The 22,726-nt window shown below is 46.6% G+C and overlaps 1 protein-coding gene across 4 annotated transcripts in view; it reads left to right on the top strand.

The window, feature by feature from the left end:
• The window catches only part of TTLL9 (tubulin tyrosine ligase like 9), a 75,286-nt gene that overhangs the window by 52,054 nt on the left and 506 nt on the right, over window positions 1-22,726 (top strand). For all 4 annotated transcript variants that reach the window (XM_058432954.1, XM_058432953.1, XM_058432952.1 and 1 more), the window contains exons 7-13: window positions 1,365-1,455; window positions 3,416-3,456; window positions 4,276-4,363; window positions 13,828-13,886; window positions 14,707-14,903; window positions 17,401-17,514; window positions 19,051-19,175. In XM_058432954.1, coding sequence (XP_058288937.1) covers window positions 1,365-1,455; window positions 3,416-3,456; window positions 4,276-4,363; window positions 13,828-13,886; window positions 14,707-14,903; window positions 17,401-17,514; window positions 19,051-19,175 — 715 coding nt within the window. The remainder of the gene's footprint in view (window positions 1-1,364; window positions 1,456-3,415; window positions 3,457-4,275; window positions 4,364-13,827; window positions 13,887-14,706; window positions 14,904-17,400; window positions 17,515-19,050; window positions 19,176-22,726) is intronic.

The raw sequence follows: 22,726 nt of genomic DNA, 5'->3' as shown, positions 1-22,726 counted from the left end.
ATTAAGAAAATGTGGCACATATACACCATGGAATACTATGCAGCCATAAAAAAAGGATGAGTTCATGTCATTTGTAGCGACATGGATGAAGATGAAAACCATCATTCTCAGCAAACTATCGCAAGGACAGAAAACCAAACACTGCATGTTCTCACTCATAGGTGGGAACTGAACAATGAGAACATTTGGACACAGGAAGGGGAACATCACACACTGGGGCCTGTTGTGGGGTGGGGGGAGGGGGGAGGGATAGCATTAGGTGATATACCTAATGTAAATGACGCGTTAATAGGTGCAGCACACCCACATGGCACATGTATACATATGTAACAAATCTCCATGTTGTGCACATGTACCCTAGAACTTAAAGTATAATTTTACAAAAAATTGTGGGCTGGGCATGGTGGCTCACACCTGTAATCCCAGCACTTTGGGAGGCTGAGGTGGGCGGATCATTTGAGGTCAGTAGTTCGAGACCAGCCTGGCCAGCATGGTGAAACCCCGTCTCTACTAAAAATACAAAAATTAACCGTGGTGGCTCTCACCTGTAATCCCAGCTACTTAGGAGGCTGAGGCACAAGAGTTGCTTGAACCCGAGAGGTGGAGGTTGCAGTGAGCCGAGATGATGCCACTGCACTCCAGCCTGGACAACAGAGCAAGACTCATTCTCAAAAAAAAAATTGTGGTAAAATATGTAACATGAAATGTACCATTGTAACCTCTTTTAAGTGTGTGGCTTTGTCACATTACGTGCCTTCACATTGTTGTGCAACCACCACCACCACCGCCGTCCATCTCCAGAATGCTTCATCTTCCCAAACTGAAACTCTGTAACTGTTAAACACAAGCTCCCCATTCCCTCCTCTCCCCAGCCCCTGGCAAAGCCCATCTACCTTCTATCTCTAGGAACTTGACTACTCCAGGTACTCATCTAAGTGGAATCAGACAATATTTGTCCTTTTGTGTTTGGCTTATTTCACTTAGGCTTATGTCTTCGAATTTCATCCATGTTGTAGCATGTAATTTCATTGACTTTTCATCAAGGTAAATGTAAATGGCGTCTTGCGGCCAGTGACTGCCCTACTGGGCAGCACCAGTCTAGAGGTTAAACACAGGCTCCGGGCCTAGACCATGTAGGTTCACATCCCAGCAACACCACTGACTGGCTGTGTGACCTTGGACAAGTTACTCTCCCTCTCTGTGCTTCAGCTTCTAATCTGTGAAATGGGAATAACATTAGTACTTACCTGATAGGGTTGATTTAAAGATCCAATGAGCTACCCAAAGTAGTGTCTAACACAATACCTAGTACACAGGAAATGTTCCATAAATAAATGTTCAATTATTATTATTATTACAACTAGGACACAAGAAGCTCTGACAACCAGAAAGATGATATTCCCGTGGAGAACTATGTGGCTCAGCGTTACATTGAAAATCCCTACCTGATAGGAGGTGAGATGGCTGTCTCTGCTCCTGCTCTTCCATTGCATGGTCATCAAACAGTCAGTCAACAAGCTTTGACCAGCAGCCTGCCAAGGGCCCAGCCTGACACCAGGCATGAAGGGATGCATGGAAAGAGATGGGTTCTGCAGTCTCCCACCTCCTAGCCGTTGCCTGTACAGTTCCCTCTGCCCGGCATGTCCATTCCACTCCCTTCTTGGTTCAGGAAAATTCTCCTCCTTTAAAAACCAACTTATTCATGCATTTATCCAACAAATATTATAAAGCACCTACTTGGTGGCAGTACTGCCCTGAATACTGGCTGCCCCCCACCCTGCTCTCCTGGAGCTTACACCCGCGATGAGCAGGCTGCAATAAACCAGAATACAAACCACAGGACGGTCCCATGCAGTGCTGGGTGCTATGAAGTCAGTCAAGCAGGGTAATGGGACAGAGAGTGACATGGGGGCCAGGAGGTGGACGTGTGAGCTGAGACCTGAGTGACAACTGGGAGTCACTGTGGGTAGATTTGGAGGGAGAGGAATGCAGGGAGGAGGAATCGCAAGGGCAAAAGGCCCTGAGGTGGAACCCAGCCTCCTCCCCGCAACCTTGGCGCATTTCCCCAGGCGGGCCAACATCTGCTTTTCTCACTCGGGCTCTGGGAACTACAGGCACATCAGGCATGCCTGACATCACTGCAATAGTGTTAATGCCAGTTGTCTCCTCCCACTGTCCTCTGGCAATTACCTTCCCCAGGGGGCAGCCCCAGGCCTCTTCTCTCTCCCCCATAGTGACCCCATCCTGTCTGTGGCTTAAACACCACCCAAAGGCCAGTGACTCCCAGCTCTCTGTCCCCAGCCGAGACCTTGCCCCTGAACCCCAGATCCTTATGTCCAGCAGCCTGTGACATCTGTCTTGGGCATCTGCCAACCACTCAAACCCAACACATCCCAAATTCTGCCCTCCCATCCCTCCACCATGCCTCAGCTTCTCCATCGAGGACACAGCTAGAAGCCAGGAGCCATTCTGGGTGTGTCTCCCTTCCCCCGCCACATCTGGTTCTCACCAAGCTCCCACAAGCTCTTTAATCTGTCTGGCCACTCCTCTCACCTCCACCCCGGGCCTGGCCACCATCCTCTTCCTCCGAGACAACCACGCCCGCCCCCTCACTGGTGCCTGCCGCTGCTCTGCCCACTTCACTCCACCCCAATGTGGCAGCCAGAGGGAGGAGACACCCTTCCGTGGCTTCCCATGGATTGTGAGACAAAACCCCAAAACTGCATGGGACCTGACCTCTGCCAGCCTAACTGACCTCATCTCCTTCCACTCTGCCCTTGGCCCAAGCTCTTTCCCCCTCCAGACTGTTCTTGCAGTTCCTTTTGCCCAAGGTCCTGCACCACTCTGGGCTGGGCAGGCACCTTCTCTCCATGAAGGTCACCACTCCCCATGGGGGTCTTTGGCCACTGAGTTTCAAGACTTTCCCCCAAGTTGACCCCCACGCACCCCTCCCCCACCTCCCATTATTCTCTCTTTATACCTTGTGCAGTTTTTTTGTTATGTTTTTTTGAGACTATGTCTTGCTCTGTCACCCAGGCTGGAGTGCAGTGTCACGATCATAGCTCATGCAGCCTCCATCTCCTGGGCTCAAGCGATCCTCCTGCCTCAATCTCCAGAGTAGCCGAGACTACAGATGTGCACCACCCTGCGAGGCTAATTTTTTTGTAGGCACAGAGTCTCACTATGTTGCTTAGGCTGGTCTTGGATTCCTGGCCTCAAGCGATCCTCCTGCTTCAGCATCCCAAAGTGTTGGGATCACAGGCATGAGGCACTGCGCCTAGCCGCTTGTGTAGTTTCAGCAGGAGCTTCGTGAAGGCGGGGTTTCCTCTCTATCTACTGCTATTTTCCGAAAACCTAGCACGATGTCTGACGATCAATATTTGTTGCACAAATTAATTCTTTCCTTGCCTGACAGGCCGCAAGTTTGACCTGCGTGTCTATGTGCTGGTGATGTCGGTGAGTAACGAAGGTGGGGGCCCTCCTCCAGCAGGGGTTAAAGGGTGGCTAGACTAGGGAGATGGGGGGAAGAGGCCTGGGGGCAGCTTGTGTGAGCTTGTCTGCTTTTATCTCTCCCTGGCAGATCCCCGAGGGTCATCTAGGGATAGAGTGGGGGCAGGGAGACTTATCTGAGGTTTACCATCTTAGATGCCCCAAAATCTAGATTTGCCCTCTCTCTGCCCTTCCTTATTCATTCGGTCATCCACAGCAGACATTTATTGAGCACCTACTAAGTACCAAGCCCTGGCACTTAGCAGGTTTTATCTCATTCAGGCCTCCTAACAACCCAGAGAGGCAGATTCTATTATTATCCTCCCTTTACAATGAGAGAACAGATACAGAGGTTGTGAACCTTGCCCAAGGTCACACAGTTGGTGAGCAGCAGAGCTGGCATTCAAATCCAGGCAGCCTGGCCTCAGAGCCGACTCTCTTAACCAGGGAGTGGCTATATTCCCTCCACCCATTCATTCCTTCATCCAGCCAATGTTCAAATCTTTTTGCTGGGCACAGGATTCGGGGGTGTCCAAGACAGACTCCACCCCTGTCCTCCTGGACTTCACCTTCATTTTATTTCCTTCTGTATCCCCCTCCACCTGGGGAAAGGAGGGGATAGAATCAAAGAAGCCTGGTGTAAAAGCAGGTGCCTGAAGGATTATTTGGGAAAGACATAAGGGCACTCCGGGTGGAGGAAATGATAGGTGCAAGAGCTAGGCGGTGTGAGAGTGCTTATATATATTCCCTTTCCCTTCTCTCTCTCTGTTCCCACCTCTGCCTTAGTACATCCCACTGCGGGCCTGGCTCTACCGGGATGGCTTTGCCCGATTCTCCAACACCCGCTTCACGCTGAACAGCATTGATGACCAGTGTATCCTGCGATCCTGCCTAACCACCCCCGACACACCTACCCCTTCCCACACTCTGGCCAGTCCCAAGTGAACTCCTTTGTCCCACAGGTGTTTGCTGAATGCCTGCTGTGGTCTGGGCGTGGGAGACAGTGTATGAGATAGGTCTGGTCCCTTCCCTCTGGGAGCTTCCAGTTTTGTGGGGGTGATTCCATGGGAGAGGCCAACTCTGCTCAGAGCAGCTCACCGCAAACTGCTCTTCCTGACGATAGTTTTGGTGCTAGGCCTAACATTCACATTTACTTATATTCCTAGGGTCGGACAGTTTTAGCCCCTTTGGAGAACATTTGCATCCTTTTATGTGCCTCTTTCTTCAGTGCCTAGTCATTGGCTCACTCATTCATTCAAGTACAATGCTATTTTCACCCATCCGATTGGCAGAAACCAAAAATTTGATAACACACTGTCCTGGCGAGGCTGGGAGAATACATGTGTTGCTGGCGGGATTGTAAATTGATTGGTATGACTCCTTTGAAGACAATCTGGCAAAGATCTGTTAAAAGACAAATGCACATGCCCTGTGACCCAGCAATTCCCCTTCTGGGATTTTATCATCTTACAAGTATATCTGCAGTATAGGACAAGACAAGCTTCAAGGTCATTCACTGCACAGCCTTGTTTGTGAGAGAAAAAAAATAGGGAACATTGAAATGAATGGCTCCTTTATACAGTGGAATACTATGAAGCTGTTAAAAAGGAATGGGGAAAGTGCTTTAGGTACTGATAGGAAACAATTTCCGAGATACATTGTTAATTGGGAAAAAACAAAGTATATCTAGAAGAGTGTTTGAAAGTATGTTCTCCTTCATGTTAAAAATTATATCTTGGTCAGATGTGGTGGCTCACACCTGTAATTCCAGCACTTTGGAGGCTGAGGCAGAAGGATCACTTGAGGCCAGGAGTTCAAGACCAGCCTGGGCAACATAGTGAGCGCCTGTCTCTGAAAAAAATAAAAATAAAAATAAATTAGCCAGATGTGGTGTCACATGCCTGTACTCCCAGCTACTCAGGAGGCTGAGGTGGGAGGATCACTTGAGCCCAGGAGTTCCAGGCTGCAGTGAGCTGTGATTTTGCCCCTGTATGCCAGTCTGGGTGACAGAGCAAGACTGTATCTCAAAAAAAAATTATATATCTCTCTCTGTCTATATATATATGTTTGCTTATCTGTACATAGACATCTCTGGAAGAACAGACAAGAAGCTGGGTGCAGCGGCTCACACCTGTAATCCCAGCACTTTGGGAGGCCAAGGCAGGTGGATCACCTGAGGTCAAAAGTTGGAGACCAGCCTGACCAACATGGTGAAACCCCATTTCCACTAAAAATATAAAATTAGTTGGGCATTGTGGCACTTGCCTGTAATCCTAGCTACTAGGGAGGCTGAGGCATGAGAATCCCTTGAACCTGGGAGGCAGAGTTTGCAGTGAACCAAGATCACACCATTGCACTCCAGCCTGGGTGACAGAGCAAGACTCTTGTCTCAAAAAAAAAAAAAAAAAAGAAAAGAAGCTGGAAATCTGGAAATAGTGTTGCCTTTGGGAAGAGAAATGTGAGTGGATACAGAGGTAGAAAGGAGATGTTTCCTTACATACATTTTGTGCATTTTAACTTTTGAGCCATGTGAATGTATTATCTGGTCAAAATAGACACATCAAAAGAAGTTTTAAAGATCTTTAGGCCTGAGCCTCAGAAGAAAAGAGGTAGACAATCCAGCAATATTTAGGAGGCAAATGGGCAGGACCAGATGACTTGCACATGGGAAAGATGGAAATGGGGGTGACGCTCCTCAGCTTCGGGTGTGGACAACCCAGCCAATGCTTTTAGCCCATTTGCATCTCTCTGCGTTAATTTCCCCCATTCAGTTGAGTATGTGTCCAAGGTGATGCATGTGCATTGCCTGCGTGTGAAACTGCGATTAGACCTTTCTGAGTATTTTTTGCAATTTGTTTTTTTCTATTTTGCCAACGTCAGCACTTCCAGTACGTTCATTTTATTTCGTAATTCTAACAAGCATTTATCATATGCGAGTCATCGAGTTTAGTTTAATTGCCACCTACTTTTTTTTTTTTTAACTAAAGTTAAATAATACGTGTAAAGCACTTAGAACAGTGGCTGGCCCAGAGTGGCCTCTCAGTAAATGTTAGTGGTCCTCCTCTCCCACTTAAAAATGTTTGCACAGCTCTGGGCATCATGGGGACTTTTTAAACAAATCAAGCCCTCTCCCGGGGCTAGTTTCTAGTTAATGAGGCTTTGCTGTTTTCACAGTGAGTAAATACACATTTTCCACCCCTTCTTTTATATTGTTTTAAATTTTTAATCTTGAAATATTAATAGAAAATAATTTTCTATAAATAGAAAACCTCAGGAAAGACTATAACAACCCATGCATTTACCATCCAGATTTAACAGATTAATATTTTATCATATTCGCATCAGATATTACATACCAACTTTTAAAATAATTTTGGATCACAAAATAATAAACATTTTTAACCTGACTTTATTATATATAATATATATAGTTTATACGTAATTATTCAAATATATATTTGCATATAGTATATCTATACATACACAATACAAAAATATTCATTGAAACACTGTATATAATAGTATACAGTCATCACCCTTGATCCCTTAAATCTCCCTTGAGGGATGGTGAAATGAATGATAAAGCATCTATGTGATATTGTGCATCTGTTGAAAGCAATGAGCTAGGTCGAAATATCATGACATAGAAGGGTATCTAAAACAGATGATTAAGTGAAAAACAAAATGTAAGATGGAGAACCTGGTATATTCATGTTCCCATTTTTGCCTTTAAGGAAGAATGTTTCTGTTTAAGAAAAAGTATGAAAGGATGTTCATGATTCACTAATCTATCTTACTGATTGATTGATTGACAGTTTCCCTCTCTGTTGCCCCCGATTGAGTACAGTGGCGGGATCACAGCTCTTTGCAGCCTTGAACTCCTGGGCTCAAGTGAACCTCCCACCTCAGCCTCCTGTGTAGCTGAGACCACAGGCACATGCCACTATGCCTGGCTAACTTGTTTCTTGTAGCAATGAGTTCTCGCTATGTTGCCCAGGCTGGTCTCAAACTCCTAGGCTCAAGAGTGTGACCTTGATTCAACAGTTTGAATCCTCCCACCTTGATCTTCCAAGGTGCTGGGATTACAGGCATGAGCCACCGTGCCCAGCCTCACTAATCTATTAACTCTGAAAACTGCAGAGAATTAGAATCAGGTCAGGAAACATTTATTTTAAACTTTATACATGTCTATTATGAATTGTTTCTACAATGGATAGGCCTTTAATAATAAAATAATAAAACATTGAAAGGATATAGTTTTATAGTAAAAGTGGTATAGCTCATGAAAATCAAATCAGAAAATTCAGAACAGTACAAAAAGGAAGAGAAACCTTCTCTAGGCATATTTTCTAGCAAAAACTTCTTACTATTTTTGTGTATTTCCTCCCAGGCTCATTTGTAGGGAATTTTGTTGTCATTCACCTTTTATATATAAATGATCCCACTGTATAAATATAATCTTTTCTTGCACTAAACATTATCAGCAGTATTTTCCTTGTAGACTTTTTTTTTTTCATTAACAAAAATATTCCACTGAGTAGGTTTCCTGGTTTTCTAATCCCCCACGCTGCAGGCATTTGGGAAGTATTCAATTTCTTGCTATAGTGACACATAATGCTGCAAAGGAACATATTTCTTCATAAACCTTTTACAGCATTTGAGATTTTTCCTTTGGATGGTGTCACAAAGGTGTAAATACTGAGTCAAGCCCATCTGGCCAGATTGCTTCCCAGAAGAGTCCTTTTATCTTTTTACCCTCGCTGGGCATGGTGGCTCACGCCTGTAATCCTAGCACTTTGGGAGGCTGAGGCAGTCAGATCACTTGAGGTCAGGAGTTCGAGACCAGCCTGGCCAACATGGTGAAACCTGATTTCTACTAAAAATACAAAAATTAGCCAGGTGTGGTGGCAGGCACCTGTAATCCCAGCTACTCGGGAGGCTGAGGCAGGAGAATCGCTTGAACCCGGGAGGTGGAGGTTGCAGTGAGCCGAGATTGTGCCACTGCACTCCAGCCTGGGCAACAGAGCAAGACTCTGTCTCAAAAATAAATAAATAAAAATAAATAAATAAATAAATAAAAATAAAATTTTTTACGCTCCTATTGACTGGTCCATTTCATCCCAACTCCCCAGTCCTGGGGACAATTGTTTTAAACAGCCATTTCTGAAATGACTGGGCACATCTAGGTGAAGCAGATAGGGGCATTCATTATATGATTCTTGCAAATATTCTGTGAGTTTTGAAGTTTTCAAAATGAAAAGATTTTTAAAATGCCACTGACTTGATGAGGAAGCAGAGTTTTGCCTTAGAATTAGCATTTCTTCCAATTTTCATTTTCTCCCATTTGCATGCCTTTGAAATTATGTATCTTCTATTACTAGGAACTTTGAGCTTTTTCCCAGATGGGGTCCTACTAGCTTTATTTTCTCTTTTATGTTTGTCCATATCCTTTACTTAGTAAATAAACAGTCATACTTTTTATTGTTAATTCATGTGGGATTTTCATGTGACAGAAACAGACTATTGCATTTGCTACACATCCTTTCTGTGGTCACTGATTTTTTAATTTTTGTATTGACATCTGTTCATTTTTATTTTCAGATGCTTGACGGCTTACTTGTCCATTGGTTTCCTCTGTGATTTTTACCATCATTTCTAAACTAAGAAGTCTTTTTCTCCTAAAGATTTCACAGTGAATCAGTTCTGTTTCTCTGTGGATTTACTTTGATTGTATGTTTACTCTGCTACTTGACCATTGGTCCATTGAGACCTGGTTTTAGGTTCCTCTCTAGAGATGGGAGGCTCTGAGGTTGGCTGACCCATCTCTCACGCCTTTCTTTTAGCCTCTGCTTCTCCTCTGCTCCTAAGGAGGCCTGCTGTCTCCTCCACAGCAGGCAGGAGCAGTGTGTGAAGTGTGAAGTTCTGGGAGCCGTGCTTCCTTCATCTGAAGAGAGCTATTCCCCCTCTTCAGCCAGTAACTTACTTTGCCCCAGCATCCTCTTTTCCTTTTTTTTTTTCGAGACAGAGTCTTGCTCTGTTGCCCAGGCTGGAGTGCAGTGGCACAGTCACAGTTCACTACAGCCTCCATCTCCTGGGCTGAAGCGATCTTCCTACCTCAGCCTCCCTTGTAGCTGGGACCACAGGCACGCACCACCATGCCCACCTAATTTTTAAATTTTTTGTAGAGACTGGTCTCACTATGTTGCCCAGGCTGGTCTCAAACTCCTGGGCTCAAGCAATCCTCCTGCCTTGCCCTTCCAAAGTGCTTGGATTACAGGCATGAGCCACTGCACCTGGCCTTCTCTTCTCCTATTTTTTATAGCAGGTTTATTTGGCCATAATATCTTCATATATTGAGATATATGTTGAGCTTTACTGAGATATAATTCACGTATCATACAATTTACCCAGTTAAAGCATGCAATGAAATGGCTTTTATCGTATCCACACAACCATTACCACAATCAGTTTTAGAAAATTTCTTTTTTTTGAAACAGGGTCTCCCTATGTTGTTTATGCTGGTCTCGAACTCATGGGCTCAAATGATCCTCCCACTTCAGCCTCCTGAGTAGTGGATACTATAGGCGTGAGCCACCATGCCCAGCTATTTTAGAACATTTTTGTCATCTCCCCAAAGAAATTCCATACCCATTACCCGTCATCCCCTATTCCTCCCTAGACTCCTCTCCCAGGCCTTTGCAGCCACTTACTGTCTCTGTGGATTTGCCTATTTTGGACATTTCATATAAATGGAATCATATACTACGCAGTCTTTTGCGTCTGACTTCTTTCACTTGGCTTGTTTCTAAGGTTCTTCTATGTTGTAGCATGGATCAGTACTTCATATTTCTTTTTGTTTGTTTTTTTGAGACCAAGTTTTGCTCTTGTTGCCCAGGCTGGAGTGCAGTGGCACCATCTTGGCTCACTGCAAACTGTGCCTCCTGGGTTTAAATGATTCTCCTGCCTCAGCCTCCCAAGTAGCTGGGATTACAGGTGCCTGCCACCATGCCCAGCTAATTTTTTTGTATTTTTAGTAGAGATGGGGTTTCATCATGTTGGCCAGGCTGGTCTTGAACTCCTGACCTCGGGTGATCCGCCCGTCTCAGCCCCCCAAAGTGCTGGGATTACGGGCATGAGCCACTGTGCCTGGCCTTTCATATTTCTTTATTGCCAAATAATATTCCTTGTATAGATATATCACACTTAGTAAAATGGGTATACCATTTTATCCATTGATGGCATTGGAGTTGTTTCTACTTTTTGGCTATTATGAAAAATGCTGCTATAATAATTTCATGTACAAGTTTTTGTGTGGACATATGTTTTCATTTCTTTTTCTTTTTCTTTTTTGAGACAGAGTCTCGCTTAGTCCCCCAGGCTGGAGTGCAGTGGTGCAGTCTTGGCTCACTGCAACCTCTGCCTCCCAGGTTCAAGTGATTCTCATGCCTCAGCCTCCTGAGTAGCTGAGACTACAGGCATGCGCCACCACACCTAATTTTTGTATTTTTAGTAGAGATGAGGTTTTGCCATGTTGGCCAGGCTGGTCGCAAACTCCTGACCTCAAGTGATCCACCTGCCTCGGCCTCCCAAAGTGCTGGGATTACAGGCATGAGCCACCGTGCCCAGCCTGTTTCCATTTCTCTTGAGTATATATCTAGGAGTGGATTTGCTGGTCACATAATAATTCTATGTTTAACTTTTCGAGGAACCTGTAAACTGTTTTCCAAGGTGCTGCATGATTTTACATTTCCACTAGTATTGTTTGAGGGTTCCAATTTCTTTATATCCTCGTCAACACTTGTTATTTTGTATTTTTTGAGACAAGTTCTTGCTCTGTTGCCCAGGCTGGAGTGCAGTGGTGTGATCTCGGCTCACTGCAGCCTCGACTTCCCCGGGCTCAAATGATCCTCCCACCTCAGTCCCTCAAGTAGCTGGGACTATAGATGCTTGCTTCCTCACCTGGCTAATTTTCGTATTTTGTGTACATACAGGGTTTCACCCTGTTGCCCAGGCTGGTCTTGAACTCCTGGACTCAAGTGACCTGCCTGCCTTGACCTCCCAAAGTGCTAGGATTACAGGCGTGGCCACCATGCCTGGCCAATACTTGCTATTATCTGTCTTTTTCATTATAGCCATCCTAGTGGATGTGCAGTGGTTTTGATTGGCATTTCCCTGATGACTAATTATACTGAGCACCTTTTATGTGCTTGTGGCCACTTATAAATCTCTTCAAATCCTTTGCCCATTCTTAAATTGGATTATCTTCTTATTGTTGAGTTATAAGAATCCTGTATGTATTCTGGATACTAGTCCATTATTAGATACATTATTTACAAATATTTTTTCTCATTCTGTGGGTTTTCTTTTACTTTTTGATAATTTCCGTTGAAGCACAGAAGTTTTTAATTTCAATAAAGTTGAATTTATCTATTTTTTCTTTTGCCACCTGTGCTTTTGGTGCTATATCTAAGAAGATTTGCCTACTCAAGGTCACAGTGACTTATTCCTCTATTTTTCTCTACGAATTTCATAGTTTTGCCTCTTATATTTAGGTCTGTGGTCCATTCAAAATTAATTTTTGGGCTGGGCGCAGTGGCTCATGCCTGTAATCCCAGCACTTTGGGAGGCCAAGGCAGGTGGATTGCTTGAGGTCAGGAGTTTGAGACCAGCCTGGGCAACATGTTGAAACCCTGTCTCTGCGAAAAATACATAAAAAATTTGGGCCAGGCATTATGCCTGTAATCCCAGTACTTTGGGAGGCTGAGGCAGGTGGATCACCTGAGGTCAGGAGTTCCAGACCAGCCTGGCCAACATGGTGAGACCCTGTTTCTACTAAAAATACAAAAACTAGCCGGGCGTGGTGGTGCTTGCCTGTAGTCCCAGCTACTCGGGAGGCTTAGGCAGGAGAATCGTTTGAATCCGGGAGGCAGAGGTTGCAGTGAGATGAGATGGCACCACTGCACTCCAGCCTGGGTGACAGAGCAAGACCCTGTCTCAAAAAAAAAAAAAAAAAAAAGCTCTAAAGATAGACATCTAGGAAAAAGATGCTAAAGAGGATACTCACCTTCTCCAGAGAGGCTGAAACCACCCTACTCTGTTCAATACACCACAAACTGGAAGAACCATACATTTAGGGGAATTAGACTTGGAGTCAGAGACCTAGAACCTCTACCTACCCATCTGAGAAATGCCCCAAGTAAGTCCTGGAGAAAGTCAGGTCTTATGGTCATTTCATGAGGTTTGGTACTGGGTGTGGTGGCTCACACCTGTACTCCCAGCACTCTGGAGGCCTAGGCGGGTGGATTACTTGAGGTCAGGAGTTTGAGATTGGCCTGGCCAACATGGTGAAACCCCATCTCTACTAAAAATACAAAAATCAGCTGGGCATGGTGTCGGGCACCTGTAATCCCCACTACTTAGGATGCTGAGGGAGGAGAATTGCTTGAGCTCAGGAGGCAGAGGTTGCAGTGAGCTGAGATTGCGCCACTGCACTCCAGTCTGGGCAAAAGACTATGTCTCAAAACAAACAAACAAACAACAAGGTTTGGGGAAGCCATCCTGCTTAGCTGTGGGGTGAAGATGTTGAGGAAGGGGTATTCTGAATGGTGGTCACTTGACTTCTCTGAGCCTCCATGGTCTCATCTGTGAGATGGGAATAATTTGGGGAACAAATGAGATAATGTGTGTAAACATGCTCTGTAAGCTGCAAAGTGCTGCTGATGTCACTGGTGGTGGTGATGGTGATGGTACTGAGAGGCCAAATCTCAGGGCTGGGCCTTCCAAGGCCACCCTGACCCTATCCCAGTGCTGGATCCCTTTGCCAATATTCCTACAAAGTGGCCGCCCAGCCTGGACCCCTCTAGTGACGGACAGCCTAGTGTGTCCTGAGATGGTTGTTCTGTATTTGGTTCTTTACTTGTTAGAACCACTCCTCTTGAATTAAAAAAAAATCATAATATAACACAAAGGTTAAAAAAGAAAAGAAAAGAAAAACCGTAGTATAATAGCAGCTATGCCAGGCACTGGAAGAGGCACAGTATTTAACCTTTTGAAGAATCCTCTGAGGTCAATATACTGCTATGTACCCCCATTACAAGGTGGGGAAATAGGCCCAGGGAAGTGAAATGGCTTTTCAGGAGCCCACAGCCAGGAAAGATGCAGGCAGGATTTGAATCCAGGCCCATCTGACTCCAAAGCTCACACACACACAACCATGGAGCTATTTCGTAGCCTTCCCCATCAATTCCCAAGCAAGGTCTCAGTTCAGTCCTGGGGACTTCGTGGTGCAGGGCTCACCCTTTTTGTTCACACTGACCCTTGACCACCACCCTCTCCCAGATGTTCACCTCACCAACGTGGCTGTGCAAAAAACATCTCCCGACTACCACCCAAAGAAGGTGAGGAAGCCGGGCTCGGCTCTGCACGGGTACAGCCCTCCGGGGCCAGGTCGGGGTGGGGAGGGTGGAGTGGCAAGGAGCCCAGGACAGGCCTGTCTGAGCCTGTGTTCACCAGTGAGGCAGGCCTGCCCATCCCACTTGCAGGGCTCAGGGCACAAATGGAGGCCCACATATCATGTGTCTCAGTATTTAAAAGTTGCAAATCACACTAACACACACCTAAACAAAATATGTCCTATCCTCCTACCTTGACAGATATCTTCTATTGGTCAATGGATTAATCGATTAATGTAATGTATTATACAGATATATTTTATCTTTCTATCTATGTAAAATAACCTGCAAGGCCAGGTTCAAATACAGAATTCTCAGAGTCAAGGGCCAGATCAAGGGGACACAGGAGAGCAGGTCCCCAGCTCACACCTGTTCCCTTCTCTTCCCTCCCCAGCTCCATCCCACACAGTGGGGCCCTTGTGCATACACATCCCTGAAAATGGCAGCCTGTTGGTCACTCCTTGGCCTTGGGATGCACACATGGTCAGTGTGGTCTGTCCTCAGCAAGTCAGCCTCAGGAAAGGGGCCTACACAGGCCATGTGGGCAGGGACTTCTGGGGTCCTGCATAGCCAGTCCTCTTAGACATGAAGAATTTTTGCCCCTCAAAGAGGGGCACACCTGGGGTCATCTTAATTATAGGGCTCAGGGCTGGGCCCCTCTTGCCCAGGTCTAAGGGAAACACTGAGAGCAATTTTGTAGGGATCCTAGCAGGCCAGGTCTTGACTAACTGAGGCTCCTCTCTTGACCCGGCTGCCCGGGGCCCAGGGCTGCAAGTGGATGCTGCAGCACTTCCGGCAGTACCTGGCATCCAAACACGGGCCCGAGGCAGTGGAGACGCTCTTCAGGGACATCGACAACATCTTTGTCAAAAGCCTGCAGAGTGTGCAGAAGGTGATCATCAGTGACAAGCACTGCTTCGAGCTGTACGGCTATGACATACTCATCGACCAGGACCTCAAGCCGTAAGTGGGTGGGTGGGAGAGCCAGGAGGTCATAGTTTGCATACTCGGCACCCAGACTGCCCAGGTTTGAATCCCAGCTCTGCCAATTCCTAATTGTATAACCTTGTGCACACTTACATTTTCTGTGCCTCAGTTTGCCCATTTGTAAATGGGGTTGGTCATGACAGGATCTATCCATAGGTCATTATAGGATGGTTATGAGGAAGAAGTGAGATATAGTCTGTAGAGCACTGAGGACCGAGCCTGGCACTGGGAGGCCTTTCCTGATCATCTGCTGAGTCAGGAATTCTCCCCTATACCAAGCAAGAAACTTCCCCTCTGTAAGTCTTGGAGCTTTGAAGATGCAAAGCGCCATATAATGGAATATTGTTACAATGTCGATCTCTGCCAAGACTTTAATCCACTCCCAAGATGCCTGTGGATGAGGTTGAGCTGACGAATAGAACAAGCTGGACCTGGCAGGGACCACCATGATGGCCACACATGATGCAACAGGACACAGAAGCCCAATGAGTGTCAGGGAGCTTGAGGTCATGTAGCAGGTCAAGGGCAAAGCCAGGCCCAGGGCCCAAGGACCTGGGCTGAGCTGCTCCCCACCAGCACTGCCAGCTCCAGGAGCCAACCCCCTATTCAGGGTCACCATGTAAGTGTTGAGGGGCTTTCTAAGCCAGGAGGAGGAGCCCTAGAGCAAGACCTAAGTCAGGCCCTCGCTCAAGGGAAACAGGGTCCCGGGACCAGCAGGTCTCTCTCCTTTGTCCCCTGCAGCAGGATGTAACTGCTGGCATTAAGGTGGACCTGGTGGGGGAATAAGCCCTGGCCCGTGCTTGGACACCAGCTACTGCAGGAAGCACTGGAGCATCCACTTGCAGCCCTGGGGCCTGGGTAGTCAGGCTGGGGGAGGGACCTCAGTTAATCGCCACCCAGCCTGCTGAGACCCCTAAACAACTGCCCTCAGCACTGCCCTTAGGCCTGGACAAGAGGGGTCCAGCCCTGAGTGTTGTGATTACGATGACTCCGGCTGTGCCCTCTGTGTGGGCAAAAATTCTGCAGGTCCAAGAGGACTGGCTGCACAGGACCCCAGGTGGCTATGTCACCCCTCAGAGCTTCAGTTTCCTCATTTGTAAAATGGGAAACACCATGTCTACCTCTCCAAGTTGTTAGAGTAATTTTTGCTGTATAGTGGAAAGGGGCTTGGTCTCCCAAAGACCTGCTGGGTGAGCCCTTCCCTCTCTGGGCCCCAGCTTCCTCTCTGTAAAAGGATGGGGTTGAACAAGATAAGAGCTGGCTGGTGGGAGGACTTTGAGCTGCTTTTGGCCTGCAGATACTTTGAATTTGGCCTTTAGACTGTTTTTGTTTTTAATTTTAATTTATTGACAAGCTCTAAAATTTGGAAGATGTTTACATAAAAATCAGAATTACCAAGTACAGTGACTCAAGCACCTATAATAATAATACCAACTACTCAGGAGGCTGAGGCAGGAGGATGACTTGAGGCCAGGGGTTCAAGGCTGCAGAGAGCTAAGATTGCACCACTGCTCTCTAGCCTGAGTGACAGAGCCAGATTCTGACTCTTTAAAAAAAAAATGTCAATTTTTGGCTTTTCTGGAAAAATCAGGTGATCTCGCAATTCTGGACTCACATTCCCACAGGGCAGCACTCTCCTGGGGCTGGCCACAGCCACCCCTTTAGACTTGGAATGCCCTCTCCAGCTCACCACAGTCTCTACCCCTCCCCACTGCTTCCCAACCCCTGACACAGCAGGTTGGGTGCCACCTACAGTGTGCAAATTTTCACTAAGAAAGGGAAGTTTTTCTTGCATTCACATCTCTATTGGAAGAAGGGAAAACAGTAACACCACGAAAGCACCATAATCATTCCTATGCCAGCTTTCTACATTTGAGTTACCTTTCTTCAAAGTGGAAAGGTGGCTCACGCCTGTAATTCCAGCACTTTGGGAGGCTGAGGCGGGTCGATCACCTGAGGTCAGGAGTTTGAGACCAGCTCGACCAATATGGTGAAACCCCAACTCTACTAAAAATACAAAGAAATTAGCTGGGTGTGGTGGCAGGCACCTGTAATCCCAGCTATTCAGGAGGCTGAGGCAGGAGAATCGCTTGAACCTGGGAGGCAGAGGTTGCAGTGAGCTGAGATTATGCCATTGCACTCCAGCCTGGGCAACAAGAGCAAAACTCCCTCTCCAAAAAAAAAAAAAAAAAAAATGGGGGAGGGGGCTGGGCACAGTGGCTCCCATCTGTAATCCCAGGACTTTGGGAGGCTGAGGCAGGAGGATGACTTGAGGCCAGGAGTTTGAGACTAGCCTGGGCAACCTAGCAAGACCCTATCTCTATAAAAATAATTTTAAAAAATAGAAAGGTAGAGGGAGTAGCCTGGATTGAATTGACGGTGGGGTCCATGCATCCATCTAGACTCTCAGTGAAATCCTAGGGGCCCCAGGGACCGAGTAACCCTAAGACTCTCTACTCCCCTCCATTCCCAGGTGGCTCCTGGAGGTCAATGCGTCCCCATCACTGACAGCCAGCAGCCAGGAAGACTATGAGCTCAAGACCTGCCTCCTGGAAGACACCCTGCATGTCGTGGACATGGAAGCGAGGTGAGGGAGGGCAGCCTTGATCACATGTCCTCGTACATGACAACTGAGGCTCCCACCAAGGAAGGGGGGAGCTTAGAACCTTGGGGCCTGAGTGGCCCTCAGCGATGGCTCTGGCCTGCCCCACCACTTTATAGATGGAGAAGCTGAGATGTCCACAGAGGATGGGGTCCTGACCCAAGGACTTGACCTCTCCAGGGCAGAGCAGGGCCAACTACAGCTTTCTGAGACAGTCCAGCAGGATTTCCTCAAAACCTCCAGACTGTGGGGCTCTGGACTAGTCACATCACCTTTCTGAGCCTCAGCTTCCTCATCTGTAAAATAGGAAATGCCATGTCTACCTCTCAGAGTTGTTAGATTAATTTACAAAGATAATTTACTATCTAGCGCCTAGCTAACAGTAAGTGCTCAATACAAAGCTATTGTTTTAACAATGTGCAATCGCAGAAAAAAAAAAACAAAACCCAGAGCTACTTTTAGGAATGGGTGAATCCAGGTGCTCAATGTTGGCTGTTCTATTCTCTCTCTCTTTCTCTCTCTCTCTCTGTCTCTCTCTCTCCCTCCCTCCTCTTTCCTCTGTATTAGCTTTTCCCCAATTATTCCAGCAGAAGTTTGAAGGCTGATTCTCCTTGCTGGGAACTGGGACATATTCCCATTCCTAAACCACTCATTGTGACTCTGCTTGGCCAGGCATAGTTCTTGTGCCCACCTCCTAGGGAGTGGGGTCAACCCCACATGAGCCATGGGGTGAGGGAGGGAGGAGTGGTTCTCAAAGGAAAACCCAAGGTACTCTTGGACTGAAAGGTGAAATGGATGCTGAGCAGGCAGAAACCTCAGGTATCCACTATTCCTACCATCACCTATTCATTCAACAAACATCTGAGCCCTGCTCTGTACCAGGCCCTGTGCCATACCCTGCGGACACAGTAAGGAACACAACAGAACTAGTCCCTGCCTTTATGGAGTTTAAGGTCTGAGGAGGAAAGGAGACTTTAAACCAGAAATCACAAATAGTGCCCCGGGGTGGTGGCTCACCCCTGTAATCCCAGCACTTTGGGAGGCCGAGGCAGGCAGATCACTTGAGGTCAGGCGTTTGAGACCATCCTGGCCGACACGGTGAAACCCCATGTCTACTAACAATACAAAAATTAGCCGGGTGTGGTGGTGTGCGTCTGTAGTCCCAGCTACTCGGAAGGCTGCGTCAGGAGGCAGAAGTTGCAGTGAGCCAAGATCGTGCCATTGCACTCCAGCCTGGGTGACAGAGAGAGACTCTGTCTCAAAACAAGAACAAAAACAAACAAAAAAACCAAATAGGGGCATGTTACCAAGAGCAAGTAGGAGGAGCCTTGGGGGAAAAATGGGAACAACCCCTCAGAGACCTACATAGGCACCTGGGAAACAGCCAATGAATAGTTGGGAAAAAGGACTTCTGAGGGACGGACATCAGTCAGGCTCAGGGAGGGATCAGGGACCTTGGTTGGGTCTTAGGGCCCTGCCAGGTGCACCTTCATTAACCCTGTGGGCCTCCTTCCTTTCCAGGCTCACAGGAAGGGAGAAGCGAGTTGGGGGCTTTGACCTCATGTGGAATGATGGCCCTGTTAGCAGAGAAGAGGGGGCTCCTGACCTGTCGGGAATGGGAAACTTTGTGACCAACACACACCTCGGTATGTAGGGCCAGGTGGGGAGTGGGCACAAGGGATGGGGTCATGGGAGGTACCAGGTAGTCTAGGAGGCAGCTTGGGATAGTGGTTAGATTGTTGGAATTCAATCTGCAACTTACCAGCTGTGTGACCTTGGGCAAGGGACTTAACCTCTGTTCCTCGTTTTTAAACTTGGTTTCTAAAAAGTGAAAACTTTCCCTGATTATAAAATAAGGATTCACACTCATTGTAGAATATTTGAAAATTAGAGAAAAAAATAAAAAACATCCAGACATAACCATCTTTAACAATCTGGTGTATTTCCTTCCAGTTCTTAAAAAATGCATATATTCATACTTTTTCTTTTATGAAATTGGCATTGGGCTAGAGTTTTGAATCCCACTTTTCCCCTTGGCATTTTTCATTCAAGCATATTAAGAGCCTCCCTCTTGAATGCACTTTTTGGTCCAGTCCGGATGAAATCTTTTACATACATTATCTCATTTTATCTTTAAGGAGTTTTTATTGTCATTTTACAGATGAGGAAATGATATCCAGGTGCTATGTAACTTGCTGAATGAAGGTTTTGGCCATAAGTGGTAAGCCAAGACTCACACTCCCATCTGCCTGGCTCCAAAACCTGAGTGCTTGTCTGCTAGACTCTCCTGCCTCTTGGCAGAGTTTTAAAAAATTACCGTATGGCTGCAAAATATTTCAGTTTGTACATATGCCAAAATTTACTAAACCAATTTCTTATAATTGGACATTTGGCACAATTGCATTTTATTTTTTTTTTTACTTTTATAAATAATACCATGATGAACATCCTTGCACATTAAGCTCGGCTGAAATTCTGGCCATTTCCTGAGGACAGATTCCTAGAAGCGGAATTATTGGGCCAAAGGGATGGGATTATTACAACCAAATTGCTTTCCAGAAAGCTTATACAAATTTGCCAGATTTGAATTTTTAGAAAAAAAAAAATCTGTGCCAGCTGGCGAGGTAAAACATACTGACTCATTGTTGTTTTATGTGCATTCCATTGATTACTGGTGAGGTTTCCGTTTTTTAAATTTGCATTTCTTCTTTTGTAAGCTGTCCATACTCTATCCATTTTTCTATGGGTTGTTTAGTTTTCTAAATGTATAAGGCTTCAGATGACTATATAACACTCTCCAAGCTTAATTTAATATGCATACAATCACCTGGAAATCTTGTTAAACTATAGATTGTGACTCCATAGGTCTAGGGTGGGGCCTAAGATTGTATTTCTAACAAGCTCCTGGGTGATGCTCTATTGATTAACCATTGCTGTGTAACAAGCCCTCCCAAAACCTAGCAGCTTAAAGCAACTATTTTATTTGCTCATCCTTCCTCAGGTCTCTCCTGGGGTCACTTATAGGGCTGCAGGCACCTGGCAGATTTACTGGAGACTTGATGGCGTACAACAGCCTCATTCATAGGTGTGGGGGTTGATACTGGCTGTCAGTTGGGCCTCTCTTTCCATGTGGCCACTCGTCTTCCAACAGTCTGGCCCTGGCTTCTTCACGTGGTAGACTCGGGGTTCCAAGAGGGTGAGAAAACACACTGCAAAGCCTTTTGCGGCCCAGACTCAGAAGTCCCATAAAGTCATCCTGCTACAATCAAAGCATTTGCTGGTCTAGCCCAGTCACTGGGTAAGAAAATAGACTCTACCTCGCCGGGCGCGGTGGTTCACGCCTGTAATCCCAACACTTTGGGAAGCGGAGGCGGGCGGATCATGAGGTCAGGAGAGCGAAACCATCCTGGCTAACATGGTGAAACACTGTCTCTACTAAAAAATACAAAAAAAATTAGCCGGGCGTGGTGGCGGGCGCCTGTAGTCAGCTACTCGGGAGGCTGAGGCAGGAGAATGGCGTGAACCCGGGAGGCAGAGCTTGCAGTGAGCCGAGATTGCGCCACTGCACTCCATCCAGCCTGGGTGACAGAGCGAGACTCCGTCTCAAAAAGAAAAGAAAGAAAATAGACCCCACCTCTTGATGAGATAAGCAGCAAAGTCACCTTGCACAGGGGTGTGCATATAGGAACATTGTTGCAGCCGTCTTTGCTAACAGTGCACCTCAGATATCGATGCGTTACTTTCTGGACCCCCATTTGAGTAGGAAAGATGGAAAGCGGCGGTTCTCTACCTTGGCTGCCCATTGGAATCACCTGGGAGCTTTAAAGACTACTGATGCCTGCCAGATCAAGATATGGTTGGTGTGGGCATCAGTAGCGTTTACAGCTCCCAGGTGATTTCAATATGCAGCCCAAGCTGAGAGCCACTGTTTTATTTTATTATTATTTTTTTGAGACGGAGTCTCGCTCTGTTGCCCAGGCTGGAGTGCAGTGGTGCAATCATAGCTCACTGTAACTAACCTCAAACTCCCAGGCTCAAGCAGTCCTCCTGCCTCAGCCTCCCAAGTAGCTAGGCCTATAGGCACACACCACACCTGGCTAATTTTATTTTGTGTGTGTGTGTGTTTTTCCTGTAGAGACAAAATCTCACTATGTTGACCAGGCTGGGAGAGCCAGTGCTTTTGAAGTCTCTAGAATTATTCCTGTTTCAAGTGTTTGGGTTTATGGTGGTAAACACAAGGGTAGCTGGTTAGGGTAGGAAGAGTACTGATGAACTGAGTTAAGGAAGTGTTCAGGGGCATCCAGGTGAAAGGGTCAGCAGGTAACTCAGAGATGAGTCTAGAACTCCAAGAAGTTTGCACTGGACAAGAAGACTTGGGAGTTATGAATGAGCCAAATAGAGTTTAAGTTAGGGCTGCATGGAACTCACTCTGGAAAACCCTGAGGATGTGCATTGTAGGCTTTCAGCTCAGTGAATGGCTGAGTGTCTGGGAAGCAGGGACAGGGTTTGGGGGGATGTGGAAGATGGCAGACACCCCCAAGTCAGAACTAGTGGCCACAGAGATTCAGTCATTCAAGCAGCATTTTTGAGTGCCATCAATGTGCTTGGCATGAGATTAAATGACCATAGAGTTACCTCAAGGATCAGCTCTGAGAGCAAACAGCCAACATGTAGCACCATGAACGTCCTGGGAGAGATGTCTCAGCAGCTCACAGCAGCCTCAGCACGAACTGCCTGGGATTGGGGGCCATATGTACGGAAAACTCATCTCTTAGCCAGTTGTGCCTGGCACATGGGTTGGGTAAGGGAAGAAAGCTGACAGTACTGGGCAGCTATGAGGTGCCAGGCACTGTGCTTGCTTTAAATGCATTTTCACTGAGCAAAGCCAGAAGGAGCGGCAGTGTGGGGTAGTGGTTAAGAGTGTGGCTCTGGCACCAGGTAGTCTAGGTTCAAATGATTTGACCTCTCTGAGCCTGTTTTCCCTTCTACACATCATTCCTGTGAGGGCCAAACAAATCCATCCACATTCAGCATCTGTAGCAGTTCCTGGCTTGAGGTAAGCCCCCAGTCCTCATGTTCACTCCATAAGGTGGGCAGTAGTATCTTGGTTTGCAGATGAGAAGACTGATGCTGAAAAGGGCAACTGACCTGCTTAAGGGCCATGGCAGTTTAGGAATGGAGCCAGGATATAAACCAC

The sequence above is a fragment of the Hylobates moloch genome, unplaced genomic scaffold (assembly GCF_009828535.3).
Source record: "Hylobates moloch isolate HMO894 unplaced genomic scaffold, HMol_V3 SCAFFOLD_21, whole genome shotgun sequence".
Lineage (NCBI taxonomy): Eukaryota > Metazoa > Chordata > Mammalia > Primates > Hylobatidae > Hylobates > Hylobates moloch.
This window is presented reverse-complemented; position numbering and strand designations above follow the sequence as displayed.